The 20662-nt window shown below is 35.0% G+C and overlaps 2 protein-coding genes across 2 annotated transcripts in view; both read left to right on the top strand.

Annotated features, from left to right (window-relative positions):
• The first annotated feature begins 13321 nt into the window (after positions 1-13321).
• Positions 13322-13711, top strand: LOC141403235 (speckle-type POZ protein-like). The gene has a single exon (XM_073985421.1). The coding sequence runs from the start codon at positions 13322-13324 to the stop codon at positions 13709-13711; it is 390 nt and encodes a 129-aa protein (XP_073841522.1).
• A 3974-nt stretch (positions 13712-17685) lies between these two features.
• Trl (Trithorax-like) overlaps positions 17686-20662 on the top strand; it is a 66440-nt gene continuing 63463 nt past the window's right edge. Inside the window, exon 1 of the mRNA XM_073986572.1 lies at positions 17686-17774. The gene's annotated coding sequence lies outside the window, so the exon portion shown is untranslated. The remainder of the gene's footprint in view (positions 17775-20662) is intronic.

The following is a 20662-nucleotide window of genomic DNA, read 5'->3' as shown; positions in this document are numbered from 1 at the left end:
TTACTACCTTTGCCGGTTTTACCATTTTCAGAAGTAAAGGAACAGACCAAATTAGACGTTTGTCCAATCGATAACATCGATATTTTTATTCTCCCAACTAGAACAGCTATTCACAATAATAGGTCTGTTCGTTTACTCAATAATTTGAACAAATTTGTATCCGACTTAGGTCACTAGTGCTGTTCAAACTCATGGTAGAACAAATATAAAGTAAAGTTAATACTACAACAAATACAACTCGAACAACAACCACAAAGCAATTTGTTTTTTTATTTTTTGTAACGTTACTGCCAGTTGTATTTGTAAACAAAACAAGGAAATGTCTATAAATTATTGGAATTTAAAAAAAACTAATAATTTTTCACATTTGGTTGAATATTTTGGAAAACATGAATGAAAATTCGTTACATTTTCATTTTTTATGTTTCCACATCATTCCACTAAATGCATAAATTCTCGCAGAAAGTAGAATTCTTGCAGAAAAGTTTGGGGTCGCTGTAAATTCATAGAAAAAGAAGAAGCTGTTTCAATGTTTTGTTTTAGAAATCAAAGAAGAACATGTTTATTAGGGCTTTACTTTTTTTAAATTTTAACAAAATACCTCACATATTAACCAACTTTGTATCGCCTCTACAAGCGGTGATTTACTGCGCGACTTATCGTTCCAACTTGGAGGAGGTTACATATCATTGATATGAAGAAGTCTTTCAGGGAAATGGTTTTTTTCCGAATGATATATTTTTTTCTCAAAAAATATATGTCCCTAATGTACATCGAAATAGAAATAAATGTATAAAATGTCATATGAAATTTGACACTAATGTTACAACCCAGTTCAGTCAGCTGTGTATTGCTGATACCTTTTCTTATTCTACCATGGTTCAAACCAGTGCTTTAATTACGTTGTTCGCTCTCACAATAACGTACACGAATCAATGCTTGGTTTACATTTACGAAATTCACTCGATTTCAACTGTCAAATCCATAGGTTAAACGTCAAATGAAATCCAGATGAGATTTCATTTGACGTTTGAGCTATGTCCCGGTCCACACTAGAGTGATTTCAATGAAATAATTTCATGAAATTAGTCGTTCATAGATCCAGTTCCCCACAGCAGCAAATTCAAAAACATAATTTAGTATGAAACTCGATCTAAGAACGAATAATTTCATGAAATTATTTCATTGAAATTACTCTAGTGTGGACCGGGACTATGGAATTGACAGTTGAAATCGAGTGGATTTCGCATAACCCGTTCATACGACATGGTACATAATTCATACCAACATAGTTCATATTTTCATACTTTTTGTTTGTTGATTTTAAAGGAAGATTCAGCCAAAACACATGTGACTTTTGCTCTGTTCCAGAACCTGCAAGAAGCTACTATTTTTTACTACGATAACATTTTTTCCTTTATGTTATCGGAAAAAATAGTAAAAATTAGTAGATTCTTGCAGTTCTGGAACAGACTGATTAGTTGATATTAATTTAAAAAATAATTCCTTACAGGTAGTTTACACTATATATCAATGTCATATGACACGAAATAAAAACATTCCATATCTACCCACGCAGGCAATGGGAAGACGTAATTTTATTACATTTTTGCTGGTGTGGACGCACAGAGTAAATGGCGTAAGGAAAATCTCCAATATTGCACATATTAGCGAAAATATAAGGAGTGCAGTACTGGAACAGACCAATTTGTGCTAAACATTTCTACACATTTTTACTCCGATAACCGATTTTTCCTTTATGTTATCGAAAAAAATATTAAAAATGTGTAGAAATGTGCAGTACTGGATCATACCAAGTGTAAACTACTCCTTAACCTTCACATATCTATTTAATATTAAATTATACTCTTTTCATTCAGGGTTTCTATTTTTTTTATACAGTCGAAATAGCTTATAACGTCGGTCAAGGGACGGACGGAATTGGTCGCTATAACCGATATGTCGTTATAAGCGATATTTGTTTTGTGTGGTCTATAAAGGGCCCCATAGGTTTGGGACTTTTGGATTTCGTCGTTATAACCGATATGACGTTATAAGCGATTTCGAATGTTTTTGTCAAATTTTCTATTTTAAAAATTAAAAAGAGAGAGGCCTGTCATAATTAGTTTATTTCGATACTCTAATTTGTTAGAGTTGAGACTGTAGGTGTGATGCATGTACATTTTCCGACATCGAATTGTTTCGATATCATTCAAACGACACATTGTCAGTTTTGAATGACGATTTTTTGCAATTATCGATAACTGTCCAACCGTCCAGCAACCACAAAATATTTCGTAGTTGCATGATGAATGACAAAAATGAACGGCCACACTAGCAAGGAACCGCAAAGCTGCTATTCAAAACTGACAATGTGTACCCAGCTTCATATTCCATTTTGTTCTATGAAAAAATTGATCGAAAAGATAAACGTTTATTTTTCTCGTTTTGAAAACGGTCATATTTTCGATGTAATGAATTTTGATATGTTTTTAGGAAAAAAGCTTGAAATTTAAACACGGATATAGTGTCCTATTCCCGTACACTCTGCTGCTAGGAGAGGGAGCTAGTTCTCTGACGAATCTGGCATGATGTTATGTTGCTCGGCATTAGCTCAGCCTATGGGGCCGCAGTTCTTGCCATCGAACTAGCTTCCAGCAGAAAGGACAAAAAACTAAGAAAACTATTGTCAGATGGATAAACAAAAAAAAAAAAATAAGCTGTCAAAAAGGCAATGACGTACAAAAAAAAAAAAAAATCTCAATCAAAGGTATCTCTAATGTCGCTTTAGTGGGCACCACCGAAATGTTTAGGGTGCCAGAGGACTCCCACCCGACCATGATATTCCCATCCTCCTAACTTCTTGGAATACCCCGAACTTCCCCCACCTGCTCTACGTTTACGTTTTCTTATGCTAAGTTTACATTTACGAAATCCACTCGATTTCAACTGTCAATTCCATAGCTCAAACGTCAAATGAAATCTCATCTGGATTTCATTTGACGTTTAACCTATGGAATTGACAGTTGAAATCGAGTGGATTTCGTAAATGTAAACCAAGCATTACCCTTGTTCTGCTTTAGGGCTCCATGTTAAAGTATGTTGTTTCTCAATTAAGTATTTTGCTAGAGGTCATTCAAGTGCAACGGCGATTTCAAACACAACTTGACGGCATGTCCGTCCGTACGTATAAGTATGAAGTCAGTATCGGTAAATAGTTGTAGTATAACAGACGAAAACGAGACTTCAACTTCAATGAATTTTCTCTTTTATTCCAGGGATTACCCAGGACGATCAATTAGCTCAACCTATGGACCTGCGCGCAACTCCTTAAGCTCTACCCGGACAATAACCCAGGTGATTATGTATACCAGCAAAATTCAAGTAAAACAAACAAAATTGAAAGCACGTATGTTTCTTGTCTTTTTTTTAGTTATGAGGTAAAATGGTAGTATTTAGTACGTCCGTCCGTCCGTAGAGTCACGCGGATCATACCAGGGCACCTCACGGATTTGAGGTGCAATTACGTCGCTCCCACGTTGTGACCACAAATTAATATCATTTAATAATTGTTCAAAAATATAAACAACACAACTTTGATTCAAGAAAATAAACCGAACTTGTGATTTTAATAAATGTCATTTAAAACTTTCCAGGATCTTTCCATTTTTCTTAGGTGAGGGTGGTGCAGGCTTTTCTTCCCAGCCTCGTTGGTGGTCAAATTCAAAAGGGCTGAGCACCCATTTTTCATTTTAGCCGGACATAAAGAGAACAGCTGACGTCTTGTCAGCTAACTCCGAATCTCCGCGCTGCCAATCATATTTAAAACGTTAATTAAAGGACAGGGACACCACAATAGTACAGATAAATTTGCATTTATATGCCTTATATTTAGTGTATTTTTTAACAAAATATTTGATATTTCGATAAAAAAAACACGGATCAAAAAATCTACTTTGAACATGTTTCTTTCCTCTAGATTAGTAAAGACATCCGCTTAATATGTTGTTTGCACTGTTTAAAAAGTTCTCCTCATGTGATTGGACCATGGCAGAACAAGAAAAGGTAGCAGCAATACCCAGCTGACTGAAATGGGTAAAATGTTATAGCACGGTTACACTACAGTTTTTTGCCGGGTTAACCCACTTCATGAGGATTTATTGTTAATCTGGTCGAATCTGACCAGATTTGCCATACAAAAATTAAATCCTCTCATGACTGGGTTTATTTTAAATCCTGCACAAATCCACCAAAAATACAGTGTTGTATTCGGTATTTGTGCAAAAAAATCCAACTCTACTCAAAAAGTACCAAAAGTTGCAACTGTTTTTGCAACAGAGTTTGTCGTGTTTTACACGTTTACGATTGGTCGCATGAGATTTTATGGAGTTAATAAATCTAAAGTTATTTGAAAATCATAAAATTATTTATTTTTTACATTAGACACTTTTTTAACAAAAAGTACGCTTGATACCATGATACAAAAATGTATACCTGTGTGTAAAATATACCAATGTAAGGAAAGAGGGGACGATATCTCATACGAGAAATTGTAAAAGTGTAAAACACGACTTTATTAGTTATTTTGTATGTATACGTAAACAAACATCAGCTGACAGTTTATATCCTCGAAAAGCTAAGTGTAACCAGCAAAGATTAACCCACTGAATCTATTAAACCCAGTGGGTTAACCTTCAATAGTGTATCCGGGGTATTAGTGTCAAATTCCATACGACAGTTTATATATTTATTTCTATTTATTTATTTATTTATTATGACATGTTTATAAATGATTTACATATTACAAACTTAGTCTATTTACAAAGTTTCGCCATGTGTTTCTATCGTTCGCTAAATACTGTAATTGATCAAGAGTTTGATTAGTTTCTGACATGATTGTTCTTCTCCATGTAGTTCTTGGTCTGCCTCTATTGCGACGTCCTTGTGGATTCCATCTAAGTGCCGAGTGGGAAATTTCGTCCTCGCTTTTCCTTAAAGTATGACCAAGCCAACCGTATTTTCTTCTGGTCATATCGGATCCTATTCCATGCTGCCTTGTAACTATCCACAGTCGCTCATTAGATATGGTTTGCGGCCACCATATTTTCAAAAGTCTACGGAGGCATCTGTTTATAAAAACCTGCAATTTGTTAGTGATGCTGCTGGTGACGAGCCAAGTTTCGGAGCCATATAATAGTGTAGATTTTACACACGCATTGAAAATGTCTATTTTTGTTTTTAGATCTATCGTTTCCGAAGACCAGATATTAGCAAGAGACGCAAAAGTACCTTGCGCTTTTCGTATGCGGCTTTCAACGTCTTCAATTGTTCCTCCCGATATAGATAAAATGCTACCGAGGTATTCGAATCGGTCTACATTTTCAATTTCTTTGTCATAGATTTTAAACGGGGTATTATTGTTTGCGTTGACTCTCATCGTCTTTGTTTTTCCGCAGTTTATCCTAAGCCCGATTTTGAGAGACTCCTCAGATAGTGCATTTAACTTGGTCTGCATATCCGAAAATGTTGTTGTCAGTAATACGGCGTCGTCTGCATATTCCAAATCACCAAGTTTGTCAAACATTCTCCAATTAATACCAGTTGGGGCGGAATCTAGGTTTTCGAATATTGTGTCAAGAACTGTTATAAAGAGTAAAGGTGATAGTGTACAGCCTTGACGTACTCCACTGGTGACTCTAGACGTTGTTCCCTCGTAGCTTTTTTCTATGATATTCACAATTTTCTTGGGTATTCCTTTTGATGAGAGTGCTTCCCAGATATAGCTTCTATTAATGGCATCGAATGCTTTCTCGTAATCAACGAAGGCCAGATACAAACTTGCATTGTATTCAATCGATTGCTCAATTATAATCCTGGTTGTGCATATATGATCTATGCATGAGTTACCAGCTCTGAATCCTGCTTGGTTTTTTCGTAGAATTTTTTCCAAGGGATCTGCTATTCTGTTCAATATTATTTTGTTGAATATCTGTAATATTGATGGTAGCAACGATATGCCTCTCCAGTTACCACATTTAGTCTTAGGACCCTTTTTATGGAGTTTTACTATTATTGACTCTTTCCAGTCCATAGGGATACTTTCTTCCACCCATATTTGTTTGAATAGAGGAAATAATGTATCCGCCATTATTGTGCTGCATGCCTTATAACATTCTGATGGTATACCGTCATTTCCGGGAGCTTTTCCATTTTTTAGGCTATCAATAGCTTCTTTAATTTCATTTCGCGTAGGATTTTCAATATTAATTTGCGGGTTTGATGGATGGGATCTATATATGTGAAATTGTTCCTGATGATGTTGACTAATATTCAAGGTTTTTTCGAAATGCCTTTTCCAAATTTTTATTTGGTCGTCTTTTGCTGTAACAAGACATCCCGTTTCGTCTTCTACCGGAGTACGATTAGTCTGAGAAGTAGCTTTTCCACTTAGCTTTCTAATGACATTGTATAGCTCTTTAGTGTGTCCACTGTTTGCTACATTTTGGGCCTCACTACCCATTGTATTGTAGTAATGTCGTTTGTCTCGTTTTATCTGTTTCTTTATTTCCTTACTCAATTGTTTATATGTTGCTTTGTATTCTTCTATGCTGGTCTCTTCCTGTTCATTGAGCAATTTAAGCTTTAGGTTCTTCCTTTTGTCGATAAGATCCCAGGAGAGATTGGTCATCCACTCCGCATCTTGTTGCCGTTTCTTGAATCCTAAGACTTCCTTGCATATATCTGTCATCTTGTCTTTAAACCGCTTCCATTTTTCTTCCAGTGTTTCATTGGTATTTATGTTTATTTCTCTCACTTTGTTTGAAAATATACTTTTCGTTTGGCTCATTTTTAGTTTTTCAATATCAAATTTTCTCACCTGAGGTGATTGATTATTATGTTTATAAAATAATTTTAGTTTTATCTCCGCTAAAAGTAGGTAATGGTCGCTACCAATTTCTGCGCTTCTTTTGTTACGAACATCGCATAATATGTTGCACCATCTCTTTGAGATACATATGTGGTCTATTTGATTTTCGTAATTTCCACTAGGTGCTTTCCATGTTGTTTTATGTTTCTGCTTATGGGGGAATAACGAACCACCAATCTTTAGGTCAAAGTTCATACACAACTCTAACAGCAATTCCCCGTTTATGTTGCGATTTCCTAGCGCATGAGCCCCAATTACATGTTCAAAACCATCAATGTTTGAGCCTATTTGGGCGTTAAAATCCCCAAGTAGTAATATTATGTTTTTCTTAGGTATATTTGTCAGTACACTGCTCAACTGACTGTAAAAACACTCTTTCTCAGTGAGATCACTCTCCTCCGTAGGGCCATAGCACTGAATTACTGTTATATTATTGCATTTTGTTCTTAAGGTGGCTGTAATAATTCTTTCGGAGATACCTTTCCAATTTATAAGTGCCTTGTACGCTGCTTTTTTTAAGAATATGCCTACACCTCTAATATGTGGATCATCCTGGTTCGACATACCAGAATATAACAGTACATCACCTTTATTGTTCCGGACTTCTCCGCTGGAGTTCCATCTTACTTCGCTCAGACCGCAAACACTAATATTTAATCTGTCACATTCTCTTGATAATTCGGCGAATTTTCCAGTTTGATAAAGCGTCCTCACATTCCATTGTGCAAATCGTATCCGTTTAACGTAGCGTTTATTCGTCATCAAATAATTCCGATCATTTTTTCTCTTTGTAAATACTCGAATCAGTGAAATTTCAGTAATCGATGGTAGATTAGACCAACGATACCTAGTTCGGTGATAGGGCTGCTATCTTTGGTTTTACATTTGCTTGCAAGTTCTGGCCTCCGAACATGCCATACTTTTGCTGTTGTTCCTAAACATTTCCTCTTAGAAACAGGTGTTATGGTTATACCGCCAATGGTCGGTCGTCAGAGCCTACTCTGCTAAAGACAGGGTCCACCACTAGTCGGCGAGGTTGACAGTAATGCAGGAGAGGCTTTAATTTATACATATAAGATATGTACGCTTCACTACACCTTAGAATTTATTTCTATGTTTGATGTATATTAGGGATATATATTTTTTAAAGAACAAATTTATTCATCAGAAAAAAACTATTTCCCATAAAGACTCCTTCATATCATTGACATGTAACCTCCTCCAGGTCCGAACGACATGCCGCACATTAAAACACCGCTTATAGAGGCGGTACAATATTTGTTAATATGTGTGGTATTTTGTTAAACTTGAAAAGAATAAAGCCCTAATAAAAGTGTGCTTTTTTTTCAAAAAAAAAAAAAAAACGATTGAAACATCAGAAAGTTTGTGACTTCTTACAAGGCAAGTAACTCAAAATTGAAAGGATAAAATTATTTTTTTCGAAATGGAAGTTTTAGTACAAGGTTTTCTAATTACTTTTAGACCATGTTTATATTATAGACTTTTGCAGGGTTAACCTTCTTTATGAGGATTTGTTTGACGTTTTGTGTAATGGAATTGACATTTAAAACCCAGTGGGTTTATTAAATCCGGTTATATATAAACGTACTATTACATAAAAATTTGTACACATTATTCGTATGTGCTGGAAATCACATTTTTATAATACTTTTTTGTGGATTTTTTTCCAAGTACTAAAAATTTAAGTAGAGTTTTACTAACTTCGCATTCCTTCGCCACTCTCCAAATTTTTTGAGGAATGTTCGATATAGTGTCAAGTTTACAAAAAATTTGGTTCCAGCTGCATATATTTGCATTTGCGACATTAAAATACGTGTGCGACATTAAAAATACTGACCACGCCTCTGGTCGTTTCGGTGAATATGCCGTATTACTGTGTTCTCAGTTTCTTCTTTTTTTGTGTTTTAATTGTTTATTTTGGTTTTTTCTTTAAAGATTTAGACATTTTTGGGATCTACTTATGAGTGTATTTTTTACATTTTTATATTTTTGATATATCGGCCTTTTTGTAGAAAATTTACATATGTTGAAACTGAGGTATGGGGTATTGTAACTCGCGAATGGTTGTAATATGCCATAACTTTTGAACGCATTTTACGGTAGTTTATGGCAATAAAACATGGTTGCTTATAATAGTATGGTGTTTTCGTGCGTTATTTAGAATAAATGAAGCCCTAAACACATCCAACGTTTGACTAAAATTTTGTGACATTTCTGTAGTGGGATTCTGTAACTCATTTTTGCCGTTACCGACAAAAATCGGTAAAATTAAATCGCAAAATTATGACTAAAAACATAAAGAAAAGTTGGCATCACTGTTTGTGTCGGTAGAGGCTAGCGACTACTTTTTATTCATCGTTAACTTACCGAAAAATTTCGTTAATTATCGAAATTATAAGCATTTTATTTTTACCGACAATTATCGATAACAGCAAAAATGAGTTACGAGGCCTTTAAGGCCAGAACAGAATCAATCGTCGCTTGCTTCCTTAAATGTCAAATTATAAAGGAATGTCAGAGCCTCTTTGCAAATCCGCCTGCTCTGGTATTCCTTTATAATTTGGCATTTGGGAAGCAAGCGACGATTGATTCTGTTCTGGCCTTTAAGGCCTGCGTACATAAGCTGCCTTGCCTGCTTACCTTGCTTACTTCTGATAAAATAATAAAAAAGAAAAGGGCAACCCAGTTCGAAATTTCCTCGGCCTTCTTTATTCTTTTATTTTTATTATGTCAAAAATGAAGCAGGAAAGCAAGGCAATCAGGCAGAGCAGCTTATGTACGCAGGCCTTTAGGTCGAGACAGGGCATTATTGTTAAATAAATAAATAAAAATAAATCAAATAAATAAATGATTATTTTATCGTTCTGCTTATCAAAGCTAATTAATTAATTTTTTCCCATGAACTTAATTTACTTTATTGAAAAATTTGCGCGTGTGACTACTGACTTATAAATTTTCGCTTTAATTGTTCTGTTCCTTTACGTTCAAGCATCTTCAAGTTTTACCACTTTTTACTCGAAAAGCGTTCCTTTACTTGATGTAAGCATACAATTTAAGCTCTGTTCCTTTACGTTCAAGAATCTTCAAGTTTTACCACTTTTTACTCGAAAAGCGTTCCTTTACTTTAGACACCATACAATTTATATGGGAGCAGTTTACAACTTTTGCCGGTTTTACGATTTTCAAAAGTAAAGGAACACACCATTTAATGAGAGCAGTAGTGCGATTCTCCAAATCATTTTTAGTTACCGACAAATGTCGGTTAAAATGCTTATAATTTCGGTAATTAACGATATTATTCGGTAAATTAGCGACCAATAAAAAGTAGTCGAAAAGTTCCCAGCAAAAAGTTTGCATCCGCGGATGCAGTTGAAACACTACAAGTGTACAGTACAATTGCCGTTGGAGTACATATTTTCCTATGAATTCACTTATGAATTTTACAAGAGAGCGCGCAGCTAGGATGCACTCCATTTTGCTTCCACAGCACACAGCTAGGATGCACTCCGTTTTCGATCCAAATCACAACTTTTTATGTAGTATTTTGGATTGAATTTAAATGCACTTCGGATTGTGTTTTTAATCAATCCAAAGATGCAGTAAAAATGCAAGCTATTGGGAAATATCCCAGAATAAATAAAATGCATTTATTATTTGTGTAAAACAATAACACTAAGAACATTATTAAACACAAATTAAAAAAGTTTCCATTAAATTCAATCACATTTGAGTTTACTTTCTCCGTTCTCCATTTAATCGAAGCGCATTTGATTTTGCTTCATCATACAAAAGGTTTTATATGTTGACTTCCCATCACTAGTTAAGCTTTCGACATGGACTCCAACTGCACTTCACTCCATTAACAATTTCCGTCTCGTGAATTACAGCAAAAATGTTCGCAACTTCAGTTTTTATTTCTTTATTTTATAACAAACTCTCCGAAATGTATACACTCTTGTTTGTCTTTTGAAGAAATGTGTAGGGATCAACCAACTGTTTTTTCTGTAGGGATCTCTGCAGCAACTGCTTATAAAATGTATGTTACGGAGTGCATTTTTCATAACTCTGCTGGACTACATCGAAAGATGTTGTGAAATCATAACTCCAAGTCCCGGTCCACACCAGTATGAATTTCATTAAAAAATTTCATGAAATTAGGCGTTCTTAGCTCGAATTTCCCACTACAGCATTTTTATGATTTTACTCTACTATGGAACTCGATCTAAAGACGCATAATTCCGTGTCAAAATTTCAGTGAAATTACTGTAGTGTGGCCCGGGACCAATTGCACAACTTCCAAAATTTTTTGCTGGGTTCTACCGATATCAACAGTGTTGTCAACTTTTATTTGAAATTTTCATTCATAATTTTGCGTTTTAATGTTACCGATTTTTGTCGGTAACTCAAAAAAATGAGTTGCAGAATCGCACTTTGTCGAAGGTTACACTAGAGTGGTTTCATTGAAACTTTTAGGTATTTATAAATCGAGTTCCCCACTACATCAACTTTATGATATCACTCTACTGTGAAACTCGACCTAGGGACCCTTGTTTTCATGAAATTATTTCAATGCCGGTTTTACCATTTTCAGAAGTAAAGGAATGCATAGTTTACATTTGACGTCGTTTCGTGATTTCGAAGGCGTTTCGTGATTTCGCGCGGAATCAAGCAAAATTTTTCATGATTTCGCATACAAAAATGAAATCATCTCATTTCGTGATTTCAGCGAAATCAACATCGAAATCACAGTACACATGATATACAACCCTGCTTTTGCCTAAAAAAGTACCAAAAGTTGCAACACTTTTCACGTATCATAATAAACAAGGTAGATGGTCAATTGCTGCAACAAAAAATTTTAGTGTCGAAATTTGTAAACAATGTGAAAAAAAATATTAAATTACTTTGTTACAATGCTATTTTTCATTGTGTTCCCGTACTTTTTTAATGGTAATGTTAGAAAAAGAGCGAATTGTCAAAAATTGCTTCCCAATACAAATTTCTTAAAAAATACGGGAACGAAAAAATGACGGAAATTGCAAAAACTCCATCATAAACGTCAAAATCAACGTATCAGCTATCATATTAGATGCCAATGAACATGCTTGCTGCTAGTTTCTACTAGGCCAAAATTGTATGGCGAAAACAGGAGAAGCGGGTGTTATTCGGCGCTATTTTTGTTTAAAGATAAGTGCAAGTCTTGCTAGATTTCGGAGTACGGGAACGCATTTTTAGCACTAAACGGGAAAACTACTGCAAGTACTAATATTGTGCAGGTTCTGAGCACAACTTTTACCTATCAAAATTTATTATAACGATGTCCCAACAATAAAATCATTTTTTTATTTTTTCATTTGTTAGTACTATACACAATTAATACGATATATAGATAATTTTACGATAAGTTTCCAAATAAAGTTGTAAAGTTCTATATTGTCGTATATTTTTGATGATTAATTCAATTTACAACAACTTGTTTTGAAATTTCGTGTGCGATCAGCTGCGCATATGCATCTACCTTGATCATTGTGATATGTTTGAAATCAACAAAAAAATAAATGTAAACATCGGGGTGTATTTCAGGATTTCGTGAAATCCAGTGGATTTTGGAGCGCAAGTGTAAACTTGACAGAACAGACCATTTTTTAGCAAAACCGCCGGTGCATCTACCTTTGTAATTGTGCCATGACTGCTACGTCTCCTATAGTCACGTTACGCACTAACTACCAACTTGTGTGATACGAAAAATAACGAATTCATTTTATTTGCATCACGACGGCGTATTGTTGATTGATCTTGCCTTGATTTGCATTGTTTAGCGGGAATAAGTCAATTTAAATTATTTATTTTCGAGGAAAATGTCCGGAATTATATCGAATTTGAGTAATAATGCATATATATGGTGTACGCGTATGCGTGAGGAGGGCTTTGACAACACTGAATCTCCACTCTTTAAGGCTGTCAACGGAATTACCACATCTAAATGGAAAATGCGAATAGATTGGGATGTTTGTAAGATATCGGTGATGTTGATTTCGGCATCTACTGACGCTGAAACGAAGTTTTTCGAGGTAACTACATATTGCAGAGGCACAGAATCCACAGAAACTGTTTCAATGAAACAAGCCAAGGACTACATTACTATCGGTACGATGAAAGGTTGTGGTTGTAAACGTATGCACATTTTCATTAAGATAAATGTTTGTGAGCCCAACCACAGAGTACTATCGAATGTAACAAACGATCTTGCCAAGGCTTTAGCTAGCGAAAACTATAGTGATATAATACTTGTTGGAAAAGGAAGCACTGAATACAAAGCCCACAAAGTTATTCTAAGTGCCCGTAGTGAAGTTTTTGATGCAAAGATTCGTTATGGAGCTTACATCCAATCGTATTGTAATCGATGATATAGAAGCTGATGTATTGGGGGAAATGTTAAACTATATATACACGGGAAAGGAAGTACCTGAGAAAATGATACCCGATCTTTTTATGGCCGCCAAGAAATATGCCCTGGTGGGTTTACAATCAATGTGTGAAACAATTTTAACACAATCCATTTATATTGATTCGGTTGCTGATATATTCTTATTGGCTGAACGTGTTTCTCATGAACGTTTAAGAAAAAAGGCTTTATCATACCTTATTAAAAACATCAGAGAAGTCGTTGAAACAGAAAGCTGGAAACGTGTTCAACGGATTGACGAGAAATTGTGCTTAGAAGTTCTTAATAAATCTATTTGTGAAAATTTGCTGTGGTGAATTTTGGATACTGAATTTGTACACTGAACTATAATTTAATAATCTGTCTTTTTTTATTGCATTCACTTCTATGAAATTGATCCCAAGAATGTTTTTTTTATCTCAGTGAATTGAATTTTTGAATAAACGTTTGTTTTTGTTGCCTTTAAAAATAAAATTACTGTTTTTTTGTACAATTTCTTCAACAAGAAGACAGTGGCCTATAAGAACTCCTTATGATCTTCTATATGAAGACCTTCCGGGCCTACATAAGAAGACTTCATATAAATACACATTATTTTATTAACAAGACTTATTTGATTTCTATACTCACATTATTAGGACCTCTACAAAAACAAATCCAATCTTCTATATGAAGCCCTTGGGATAACCCGCAAGAAGCATAAGTAAGAAGACCTTATTGTCTTTCATAAGAAATCTTTGTAATTTGGTAGCTGAAAATATTAACAGATATTGTGGAGGCATATTCTATATGCTGGGCAGATATTGGCGGACTTCCGAAACGTCAATTGCTTTATATTCGTGCATGTAACTAGGGGTTCTAAGATCGAGTTCCATACTAGAGTAATTTTATGAAATTGCAGTAGTGGGGAACTCGATCTAAGAACCCCTAGTTTCATACATGACTACAAAGCAACTGACGTTTCGAAAAAGTCTGCCATAATATGCTGTCCAATAGGAACTGAGATGACTTCACCATCCAAAAACTGATCTGATTTGACTCGTTAACATGATTAACAGGGACTACCGACTACCCAAAATTTCAAAAAGATCCGAGCAGTGGTGGTTGATGTAGAGAAAAGCGCAAAACTCTTGAAGACATCGGGAGAGGGGTTGACGTGTAGGTTCCTAGAGTACTCGAAGCTATAGCCCATTTTCGAACTAAAACAAGTAAGAAAAGCGTTAAGTTCGGTCGGGCCGAACTTTTTATACCCTCCACCACAAATGTCAGCCATTTCGGTGGATTAATGTGGCCACAACCTTCAAAATACCGAAATTCGGAAGGTACCGTTCTATGGAGACTATATCATGGCGTGGACCTATACCTACAAATTTCTGGTGGAAAGTTTTATACGCCTAAAGAAGACTAAATACCAAATTTCAGCCATCTCGGTGTGATAATGAGGCTAAAACGTTCAAAATATCGAAAATCGGGAGATATAGTATTATGGGAGCTATATCAACACGTGGACCTATATAAACATTTTATGGTAGAAGTGTTTCTTTGCCTCTGGAAACACAAAATACAAAGTTACAACCGATTCGTTGGTCAAATGGGTCTAATACATTCAAAATATATTAAAATGACGCGTACTTTATAAGGGGCCTTATGTGGGGGCTATACCAAAACGTGGACCTATATAACCCAACTTTGGTAGGAATGTTTTCTGGCCTCTGAAGACACAAAATACCAAATTACAACCAATTCTGTGGTCAAATGGGTCTAATACATTCAAAATATATTAAAATGACGCGTACTTTATATGGGGCCTTGTATGGGGGCTATACCAAAACGTGGACCTATATAACCCAACTTTGGTAGGAATATTTTTTGGCCTCTGGAGACACAAAGTACCAAATTACAACCAATTCGGTGGTAAAATGGGCCAAATATCTTAAAAATTCCTTAAAACGACGACGCGTCATTTTGTATGGGGGTTATACGAAAGCGTGGACTTACATAGCCCGCTTTCAATACCAAAAGTCCTACGTAAATATAACATATTTTCCCAAAATTTCATCAACCTACGTCAATCCGTTCGGACGCTAGAGTGATTTCCACAGACGGACGGACATGGCTATATCGATGTAGAATTGCAGGCTGATCAAGCGTGTAGACTTTGTGGGGTCTACAATGATTATTTCGAGTAGTTACAAACGTAGTGACAAACTTAATATACCCCCATCCTATGGTGGAGCGTATACAAATGATTGGAAGAAATATTACTATTCCTTTTGAGACTTGTTGTGCGGACGGACATGGTTAGAAATTGACCGTGACTTTTGCCTTTCCGCCGTTACATCATAAATTAGGAGAACTCCGAAAAGTGTGAATCGGAATTGTCCTAACATACCTATGTGGGGTGTAAAACCTTTATTTCAATGAAACACATTTCTGAACATGACATAAGGAAGGGGGTATTAATTTGTCTAAATTTACCATTTATTTTGAAATTCATTACGCGATACGAAACATTCTTGGTATCTACACATCAATTTTATAAACAAAAGTACCAAAAAGAAAACAAGAAAATACCTAGTTTAAACTATATATTCAAATTGAATGTTAACCTTATATTCAGATACAGTCAATTGAGTGCATAAGTATGGTCACAATTCTTATTAGATTTATCCAAAACTTCAAGACAAAAATTAGGTTCTATCCTTTTAAGTATTTTCCAATTTGCTGTTTGCCTTACATTCCAAAGGTTAGCTTTAATAAAGTTTTTAGCTCTTTCCTTTAGGCGTTTATTGGAAGTACGATCGGCCAATAGAAAAGTGTCGATAACTGTATCTATTTTCATTGAATCTATTAAAATATATTCACATCTTTGTTGTAGATCCATCAAGGCATATTTATCAGCCACCATTAAGAGTTCCGAAGCCATTTCCTTGGGTATATTATCATCTTCACCTGTGTAAATATATTTTAACATTTCCTTCAGCACATCAGCATCGATATCATCAATGGTTATACGATTTGTTTGATTCTCTAGGAAATCATTGCTTAACATGGCATCAAACACCGTACTACGTGTCCTTAATATAAGTTTATGGGCTTTCAATTCGATTCCTCCGCGTGCGACCACTGTTATATCGCTATATTCTGCACTGGCCAATAGTTTGCCAAAATCAATGCTTATATTGGAATCGGTTTGCAATTTCATTTTTTTACAGGGCTTATGGAATTCGATTGGTCGCTTGATTTTATTTGTTATCTTAAACTCAAGTGAAAATTCCATTGAATCACATCCCACAATATCAGATATACCGGCATTGATAAACTTTTCGCATAATGTTGATGAGATGCGCACATCAAGGGAGGCATGATTTTTATAAGATATTATAACTTGGAATCGCAGACGATTTATTACGTTCACAGAATCCAAGGCTACATACATTGTACCGGACTCCCAAAGTAGTTTGATTCTCCATGTCGATGTAATACCATTAGTGTGTGCTATAATTTCTGGAGACTCAGCAATGGTACATTCACGTTTTATTTTCCAAACGTAACGATTTCCAATTATTTCAATTGTTCCACTGCTTTCTCGCTGTTTTGGTGGCATTTTTGTTGGTTTAAAAAAGTCTGGGATTTTCTCTTTTATGTGCGATATACAACGGAAAGTTTGTTCGGTTTTGAATTAGGGATGTGTAAAATCGATTTCGGTTAATCGATTATTCACCTAAAATTTCCAAAAGTCGTAGTCGACTATTGACTCTGCGAAAACCGGATAATCGATTATTCTTAGTCGACTTTCGGAAGACGGAGTCAACTATAGGTCTGTCTGGTTATCCTAAAATTTTTAACAACTTGTACCAATTGTTGCTGGAAGTCGTCTGTTACGAAAAACCAGCAAAAGAGAGCGACATTTTGACAGTTCTTTCACTGAGAGTCTGTAAATTCTTGCTGGAAAAATTTCTTCTAGCAAACGCTAGCAATGCTTCTTCTTTCTGAAAACAGTCAATCACTTGCTTTTAGTTTTTTGTTGATTTAAGCCTTTACCTAATTAACTGCGTGTTGCGTGTGCGTTCAAAAATACAAAAACAAAATACATGTATTTCAAATTGAAAACAAAAACAAATACATGTATTTTGTTTTTGTATTTTTGAACGCACACGCAACACGCAGTTAATTAGGTAAAGGCTTTATGTTTGTAAACATTAAAAACAATTGGTCTGTTCCTTTACTTCTGAAAATGGTAAAACCGGCAAAAGTAGTAAAAGTTGAAAACTGCTCCCATATGAATTGTATTGTGTCTGAAGTAAAGGAACGCTTTTCGAGTAAAAAGTTGTAAAACTTGAAGATTCTTGAACGTAAAGGAACAGGGCTAATTTTATTGTGGAAATAACATATGGTCTGTTCCAGTACTGCAAGAATCTACTATTTTTTACTATTTATTTCGATAACATAAAGGAAAAAATGTTATCGTAGTAAAACATAGTAGCTTCTTGCAGGTTCTGGAACAGAGCAATAGTCTAATTAAGGAGAACAAATTTGTAAAGTGGGAAAATACTTTTTTGTTACATTTTCTTTTTTATTTTCAATAAAATACAACGTGTTTGCTTCCTTTATTGTTGTATTGTATTGGCGGACAAATTGTTCTGTTTTGGCAAGTCAGCTGATTGCTTGCTGGTTTTTGCTGGGAAGGTATATGTTTTCTTTTTACAATTTTCTAACAAAAGAGAATAAAAACCCCTTACTCTCTGAGAAAGTTCTATTGGGATGCTAAAAAAACTAGCTATTCAGCAAAGCTTTCTATACGAAAACTAGCTATTCAGCAAGTTTTCTATACGATAACTAGCTATTCAGCAAGTTTTCTATACGATAACTAGCTATTCAGCAAGTTTTCTATACGATAACTAGCTATTCAGCAAGTTTTCTATACGAAAACTAGCTATTCAGCAAGTTTTCTATACGAAAACTAGCTATTCAGCAAGTTTTCTATACGAAAACTAGCTATTCAGCAAGTTTTCTATACGAAAACTAGCTATTCAGCAAGTTTTCTATACGAAAACTAGCTATTCAGCAAGTTTTCTATACGAAAACTAGCTATTCAGCAAGTTTTCTATACGAAAACTAGCTATTCAGCAAGTTTTCTATACGAAAACTAGCTATTCAGCAAGTTTTCTATACGAAAACTAGCTATTCAGCAAGTTTTATATACGAAAACTAGCTATTCAGCAAGTTTTCTATACGAAAACTAGCTATTCAGCAAGTTTTCTATACGAAAACTAGATAATCAGCAAGTTTTCTATGCGACAACCTGGTATTCAGCAACGTTATGAATATTTGTGTGTGAATGCCATAGCATATGGTATTGCAAGGGTCGGCATTACTGCACCGAATGTCCCGTCTTATACCACCTAGCAATGCCTGCTATAAATTTGAGTACCAACACACAAACCCGCATATAAACATTGCCATAATATCCATAAAATAACCACGGTAAACACATTGATAAAGGTGTCAATAAAATCTTTGCACACTGAAAAAGGTTTCGTCGTTGCTTCTCTCCACGAAGTGTCAGTATCTTTGGTGCTGCGAGTGGTTAAATAACGACAACGTCAGTGATAGAATAATTGTCGTCTCGAAAACAACTTGGTTTGACGTTTCGCGCATTCATTCAATGCAAGGAAAGAGAAACAAAGAAAACAAACAAATACAATACGATGATAAAGAAACGCACATCAAATGAAATTGCCCAGATGGTTTATTCCCATCACCAAACAGGAAAATCGGTAAAAGAAATTGCCAGTATGTTATCGCTTAGAAAACGTACGGTTTACAATATAATATACCGTGCTGAAAAAGAACAACGGCTCGAACTGAACAAGTCAACAGGCAGACCAAAGATACTCAATGGAATTGAAGATAAAATAGTAGAAATTCTCATTATAAAACCAGAGATCAGTATAAGGGAATTGTCCCGACAGATGGAAAGTGATTATGGCATAAAGGTGTCGCATGAAACCGTTCGCCGTATACGAGTAAAACTCAACAATTCTGCAACGAAAAATGGAGGTAAAGATGAGGATCCGCAAGAAATGGGTATTATGATGGACCCAAAAGACATGTATATAGAGCAGGAACCACTCGACATTAATATTAAGGAGGAGTCACAAGAATTCTATACTGAGATGGAACTACTTGACATGAATATTAAGGAGGAGCCACAAGAAATGGGTACTAAGATGGACCCGAAATATATGTATGCTGAGAGGGAACAATTAGGCAATAATGTTAAGCGGGAGCCACAAGAAATGGATACTAAGATGGACCTAAAAGACATGTATATTGAGCAGGAACCACTTGACATCAGTATAAAGGACGAGCCACTTAACATGGTAATAAAGCAAGAGTCACAAGACATTAATATTAAGATGGAACCACTAGCCATGAATATCAAGTTGGAACCACACGACATAAATATTAAGGTGGAACCACAATATGGATAACTAAACATGTGATTTATTTTTCATTAAGCTTGTTGTTATTATATTTATAGCAATTTAATTTATAAGACAATTAAAAAAAAAAAAAAAATAAAATATTTATTACCTATAATGGTGTTATTCCGCAACATAAGCGTAAAACGCATTTGAAATTTAACACATTTTATATAACATGCATCATTTAAGTTGTTAATTTCATACAATATCTGTCAAATAAATGACGTAAACTCCCAAAACACCGATTTTATGTGTAGTGCATGGTTTACATTTACGAAATCCGTTCGATTTCAACTGTCAATTCCTTTGCGTATACGTTAAATGAAAACTCATCCGAAATCCATTGGATTTCATTTGACGTTTAACCAATGGAATTGACAGTTGAAATCGAGTGGATTTCGTAAATGTAAACCAGGCATAAGTGTAAAATGCGTTTAAGCTGATAATAGTTTAACGGAAATATAGTCGGTTAAACTTGCACTAAAAACTTTCTCATTTTATAGGCGTTCTTAGATCGAGTTCCCCACTACAACAATTCCCAAAATGTCTAGCAATCTATGGACGCATTCATGGTATAAGTAAAGAGGTAGATTTAAATGAAAAAAATCTATAGAACCCTTGTTTTTCCTGAATTCCTAAAACTTCAAAATTAAGCAACAAGTGGGTTTGTTTACAATGCATTTTTTGAGCATTTTATAAAAAACGCGAAAAATGAATGAAGTGTTAAGTATGAATATGATAAAATGATTGTTTCAATGCAAATCTGACGAATTTCTT

This window comes from Musca autumnalis, unplaced genomic scaffold (assembly GCF_047663935.1).
Source record: "Musca autumnalis isolate F117 unplaced genomic scaffold, ASM4766393v1 scaffold_4, whole genome shotgun sequence".
NCBI classification, from domain to species: domain Eukaryota; kingdom Metazoa; phylum Arthropoda; class Insecta; order Diptera; family Muscidae; genus Musca; species Musca autumnalis.
This window is presented reverse-complemented; position numbering and strand designations above follow the sequence as displayed.